The sequence below is a fragment of the Muscardinus avellanarius genome, assembly GCF_963383645.1.
Source record: "Muscardinus avellanarius genome assembly, chromosome: 11".
NCBI lineage: Eukaryota > Metazoa > Chordata > Mammalia > Rodentia > Gliridae > Muscardinus > Muscardinus avellanarius.
This window is the reverse complement of record NC_137797.1, coordinates 18,900,251-18,906,553: the sequence shown is the minus strand read 5'-3', so window position 1 is coordinate 18,906,553 and position 6,303 is coordinate 18,900,251. Positions and strand designations below refer to the sequence as shown.

General features: G+C 46.0%; 1 protein-coding gene across 1 annotated transcript; it reads left to right on the top strand.

Moving 5' to 3' along the window:
- Window positions 1–4,481: 4,481 nt before the first annotated feature.
- Window positions 4,482–5,664, top strand: EID3 (EP300 interacting inhibitor of differentiation 3; the record flags this gene model as incomplete). The annotated part of the gene is made up of 1 exon (XM_080705068.1): window positions 4,482–5,664. Exon 1 carries the CDS (start codon window positions 4,555–4,557, stop codon window positions 5,662–5,664), a length of 1,110 nt encoding a protein of 369 aa, XP_080561194.1. The 5' UTR covers window positions 4,482–4,554.
- Window positions 5,665–6,303: the final 639 nt, after the last annotated feature.

Below are 6,303 nucleotides of genomic sequence, written 5' to 3'. Positions count from 1 at the left end.
AAAGCAAATAAAAAAATACTTGCTATAATACTAAGAGTCAGACCTAGTCAGACCTAGTAACTTGAGGTGGTAATCTAGGATGATGAGACTAAAACTGGCAACATGGGACTTAACTTCTAAGGCAGTAATAGAAGAGGTGACAGGCAAAGCAAGAGGTTCACCATCCCAGAGCGTCCTGCACAGTTGGGGTAGGAGTGCAGATGTGAGGGCAGATGTGGTGGCCCCACAGTCCAGCCTTGATGGGTAGACACTGAGACGAAGGCTTGCCTCAAGCCTGCCTTCTAGTGTTCCCAGGGAGGGACTGTGCTGATGACCCTCCTGCATCTGCCAAGTGACGTGGAAGGTATCTTTTGCAGTGTCTGTTGATTTTACAGTTGTGTCACTGCTCTGCTTTCCAGGCTTGAGATTGCTCTTGCCTGTCCTGTCTGTCCACTCACCAGGGCCTTACTCTTCCCATACAGCTGCCTACCGCCTGTTAATTTTGCGTGAACCAGGGTACTCATTTCCTCTCGCCCACACCATTCAGCAGTCTCTAACTGGCCTCCCACTCCACTCCTCCCCAGCCTGGGTACCAGTGAAGGATGGAGTTGGCTTCCTGATCGCCACTTCCTCCCAGCCAGATCTGCCCCCAGGATACAGCACACACTCCTTAGCTTGGTGTTCTGTGGCTCCCGCCTCCAGTCTGCTTTTCTGGTTATGTCTTGCTCTCTGCTCTCACCTACCGCAGACTCCTGGGGTTCCTGAAGTTTCCCCTTTTTCATGTTTGCTATTTTGATTCCTGAGATCTTGTCCTGCCCAAAGCTACTTCAGATGTCCACCACTTCAGAGGAAAGACCAGATTTGGCCATGTCTTCCCTCTGTGTTCCCATAGCATCCCACAAATCTTCATCTCTGGCAAAGGAAGGTCCTGCCAATGATTATTTTTTGGTTTATATATCATGGGTGGAGCACTGGGCTTATTCTGTGTGCTATGCTTGCAAGTGCATGATAGTGCTCATGTCTCAGTGAAGGTGCCTATTAGTGAATGTAACATTTCTTGAATGTCTTTTATGTGCTACATTCTAAAGCTGCACAACAGTTTTCTGAAGGAAGTGGTTGTAATCAGTATTTCAGGTGAGAGCTGAAGGAGCATGCCCAGATGACACAGTGAGTGAGGGCAGAGAGGGCTGGACCCCAGGCCCACGTGCCCCCAGCCCAGGCTGGCGTCTCACGCTCTGCACCTCTGCCCAGTTGCCACCACTGCTGCCATAGTGCTGCCTCCTTGATGTGACGGCTGCTCGTGATTCATCATGGAGGTCCTAGCCAGTTCTGGCATACAGTAGATGCTCATTCATTAGAATGAAACTTCATTCCACTGTTCCACTGGATTAGGAAATGAATGATATTTCCTACTTTCCGTATGTTTTTTAAAACCTCATCTGCATTCAGTAAATGCTTGTTCAGTGAGTGAATGAATGTTAGGGACAGAAAGACTAGGAAGGACCCTAGCTATAGGTATTATGATTTCACTGAAGGTGGGCTCAGAAGTGAAGGTCATAAGTTAGAACAGATTCTCAGCAGCACATTGGGAAGCAGTTCAGAATTTTAAGAAGCTGTACTGCTTTCAGTATTTTATGCAGGTGTATCTAGGTGAGTGGGAAGACAGTCACAGCAAATCTTTTTTAGCTACTATATATGAAGCACCAGTATTGGCTTAAGTACTCTCTCTGTTAACTCTAACAAATCTGTAAGGCAGATTTAAAAATCTGCTTGTTGGGGCTGGGTTATAACTCAGCAATAGAACATGTGCCTAGCCTGCACCAGGCCCTGGGCTTGATCCCCAGCACCACAAAAATAAAGAAAAAAAGAAGAGGCAGGCGTGGTGGTGCATGCTTCTAATCCCAGCATTTGGGAAGCTGAGACGGGAGGATTGTGGTTCATGGCTAGCCTCAGCTACTTAGACCTGTTTCAAAATAAAGAATAAACATAGGGCTAGGAAGCTGGGCGTGGTGGCACACGCTTGTAATCCCCACGCTTGGGAGGCTGAGACAGGAGGATCGCACGAGTTTAAAGCCAGCCTCAGCTACTTAGTGAGGCTCTCAGCAATTTAGTGAGACCCTGTTTCCAAATAAAATATAAAAAAGGTCTAGGAGTATAGCCCGGAGGTAGAAAGCCTCTGGGTTCCACCCCCAGTACCACCAAAAAAAAAAAAAAAAAAATAGGGCTAGGGGTGAGCTCAGAGATAGAATGCCCCTGGGTTCCATCCTCAATACTGCAGAAAGAAAAAAAAAGAAAGAAAAGAAAAATAGAGGATATATATGGCATTTACACGTGTGTGTGATTTTTATGTTATTCATATATGTGTTTGTATATGATTTTTTAAAATAATCAAAACCACTCTATAAGGCAAATGAGATACTCAGACTAATTTATTTTATTTGTGGTACTGGGCTGAGGATGGAACCCAGGGGCATTCTATCTCCAGGCTATACCCCCAGCCCTATTTTTTATTCTTTATTTTGAAACAAGGTCTCACTGAGTTGCAAAGGGCCTCACTCCTGTCTCAGCCTCCCAAATGCTGTGATTACAAGCATGTGCCACTACGCCTGGCTCAGACTGATTTTTACAAACTAGAAAACTCAACTTCTCAAGACTGAAGAAAATAAGTGGACACTAAGAAGGCACATGTTTTTTATTTGGGCTCAGGCTTCCAGACCCACCTTATTTTATTTTATTGTGGTACTGGGGATGGAACTCAAGGGGCTACACTCCCAGGCCTATTTTATATTTTATTTGGAAACTGTCTCACGTATTGCTGAGAGCCTCACTAAGTAGCTGAGGCTGGTTTCGAACCTGTGTGATCCTTCTGTCCCAGCCTCCCCCCCAAAATTACAAGCAGACGCCACCATGCCTGGCTGACCTGCCTCCTTTAAAGGCTATCCAGTGGCCTGCCCCTCGAGCTATCAGAATGATTCTCCTCTCACTGCTGACCTAAAGGTTCTTAACGCCCCGTGATGCTCGGCACATCAGCCAGCACTGTGTGCTTTAAAAGTGTCATTAGCCTTGGATCAGGGTGGTGGTTTTAAATGCGTGTTTCTTCCAGTCTGGATGGTGGAGGACCCAAGGTTTCTTGAGTAAAAAACATACCCTGCACTCAATTTCGCTGGCATCAGGCTTTGCCGGCCCATACCCGCCGGTCCTGGCTCTGCTGTAAATTGTAGGGGATTTGGTTTTGAGGGCCTGCAAAGATTATTAACTTGATATACATTTGTATGAATTCCAAGCCGGACGTGGTTGATATTGTATATCATGATATTTAATTGGAATTCACCCATAAAATAATTTTTTTAAAAATTAAATCTGAGCCGGGTATGGTGGCGCATGCTTGTAATCCCATTATTTGGAAGGCTGAGACAGGAGGATCCGGTTCCTGAACAGCCTCAGCTACTTTGCGAGGCCCTTTGCAACTCAGAACCAGTTTCAAAATAAAGAATAAAAAATAAGGCTGGGGGTGTAGCTCAGAGGTAGAATGCCCCTGGGTTCCATCCTCAGTACTGAAGGGGAAAAAAAATTTTGTATGCATTCCAAACTACCACCTTGCAAATAAAATGAGATTTTGTCCTAACTGTATGGAGGTCATGGTCCTTGGCTTTTATGGGTAGTTTAGCCAGATTATTTCTCCAAAACAAAACAAAGCACCAAATATAACACTTCCTAATCCCAGCAAACTAGAAGCAGGTCAGCCTAACTGCAGTATATGTTAGTGAACTTTTTTTCTTCTTTTTGTGGTACTGGGGGTGGAACCCAGGGGCATTCTACCTCCGAACTACACCCCCAGCCCTCTTCTTTATTTTGAAGCAGGATCTTAACTGAATTGCAGAGGGCCTAGGTAGCTGAGGCTGTCCAGGAGCCGCTATCCTCCTGTCCCAGCTTCCCAAATGCTGGGATTACACGCGTGCGTCACCACGCCCGGCTGGCAGCGAACGTTTTAAAACGCAAGACCTAGCCGGGCATGGTGGCACACCAACTTATTGAGACCCTGTTTCAAAATTTAAAAATAGGGCTGGGGGGTGTATGTAGCTCAGAGGTAAAATGCTCTTGGGTACCATCCTCAGTATCCCAACGCAGGACCTTTAGTTCCACCCGTATTTTGTTAGAAGATAGTGTCTTTTAGGGTTGAAAAGTAGAATAATTATAGCTTGTACGAAAATTATTCCTTTACCGGCGTGGAGCCCTTTGTTGCGCGTGTTCCATACGTAGCGCGGGTTTCTCTGCAAACGCACGGGAAAGGGCGGGGCCGGTCCGCCTGCCGCGGGGTTCTCTGGGGGCGCGGCGGGGCGGGGCGCCGAGCTGGGGGCGGGGCCTACCTGCCGCGGGGTTCCTAGGGGCGTGGCGCCGAATTGGGGGCGGGGCCGGCCTGCCTGCCGCGGGGTTCTCTGGGGGCGCGGAGGGGGCGGGCCGGGCCGGCCGCAGTGCGCATGGGCGGGCGTCCCCCTCGGCCGTAACCGCTGCTTGGGCTTCCGCCGGCGTCGGAACGTTGGGAAGGCGGTTACTTGCGCGCTACCTCCTGCCGACATGTCTGAAGAAAAACGTTCCCTGAAGGGAAACGAGGAGAAAGGAGAGGAGCCGGTCGTGACGACCACCTCCAGTGAGTACTTGCTGAGGCCGGTGGCCGAGGAGGAAGAACGGAGGAAGATGTACGTGGCGGTGGGGGCTGAAGACGACTCCGACGACCTCAGCTCCGACCCTGACATAGACCCAAGCTTCCTGGAGAGGGTGGATGACGAGGAGAAATGTCGGAACATCCGCAAGCAGTACCGGCAGCTCATCTACACGGTCCAGCAGAACCGCGACGACATCGTCAACACCGCCAGCGACACCCTGACCGAGGCCCTCGAGGAGGCCAACGTCCTGTTTGATGAAGTGAGCCGAACAAGAGAAGCAGCCCTTGATGCCCAGTTTCTTGTTCTGGCCTCTGATTTGGGTAAAGAAAAGGCAAAGCAGTTAAATTCTGATATGAGCTATTTTAATCAAGCAGCATTTTGTGACTTTCTGTTCATATTTGTGGGCCTAAATTGGATGGAAGAGGAGCGCGAAGAATTGAGTCGTTGTGATGACAGTGTAGTTCTTAAGTTCTGGGGAGCAGTGCAAATGGAAGCAACATCCTGGATATTGCAAGCGGAAACATTCCACTTTCTTTTTGGTTCTTTTAAGTCAGAGCCTTCTGTCCGAAAGCCCCGATCTGAACATCACAAAAAAGTTCGCAAAATGGAAGGAAATGGAGATATGCCTACAAAATTAAGGAGGTTGGACCTGCATACGAATCAAGAGGCAACAGAAAAAGAAGTAGAAAGAATCTTGGGATTGTTGCAAACCTATTTTGAAAAGTATCCGGATACTCCTGTGTCTTATTTTGAGTTTGTGATCGACCCAAACTCTTTCTCTCGTACTGTGGAAAATATATTCTATGTTTCTTTTATTATAAGAGATGGTTTTGCAAGAATAAGGCTTGACCAAGATAGGCTGCCGATATTAGAGCCAATTAATATTAACCAAATGGGTGAAGGAAATGATCCCAGTTCTTTTGGAAGGAAACAAGGAATTATATCTTTGAGTTTACAGGACTGGAAAAATATTGTGGCAACTTTTGAAATTTCAGAGGCAATGATCACAAGTTCATACTAAAGATTTTTGTTCATAGCATATGAATCTATTTTGTTTTTCTGAAGTATCTTTAAAAAAAAAAAAACAGCAAAGTCTGTCCAGGGTACATACTGTATCTCTTGTTAAGAGATATTATCAAGAACATGAAGAATTGTTTTCCTGTGCAGTGTATTTTTCTTGGCAATTTATATGATCATTATCTGTTATTAAAAAGTTTCACTAGCATACTTTTGGGAAAGTTTTTTTTTTTAATGCCCTGTAAGTCTTTATTAATAAAAACACATGCAAACTAAAAGGTATTGGCCAACTTGGAAAAAAATAAGGTTGCTAAGAAATATACTGTATTGCTTCCTCTGTCACAGGGAACCAAGAGAATCCCTTAAGAGGCTCCTAACCAAGTTGGAGGAAGAGTAGGTGAAAAAGTTGGTCAAGTTGGTTACTTACCTGTAAGGCAGTAAATATGCAGTATTAACACTTAAAAAATGTCAGCTGCAGTTCTTTATTGCAGAGTGGGTATCCATGTTCTAAACAGTTTCTATAAGTGGACTTAACAAAAGTAGAGTCAGGATAGACTAAGGGCGGAAAGATGAGTAAAAATAAAAAGATGGGAACTGCATTGTAGGCAGGGAAATAAGTTCAAACAAATGGGTAGAATTGAGA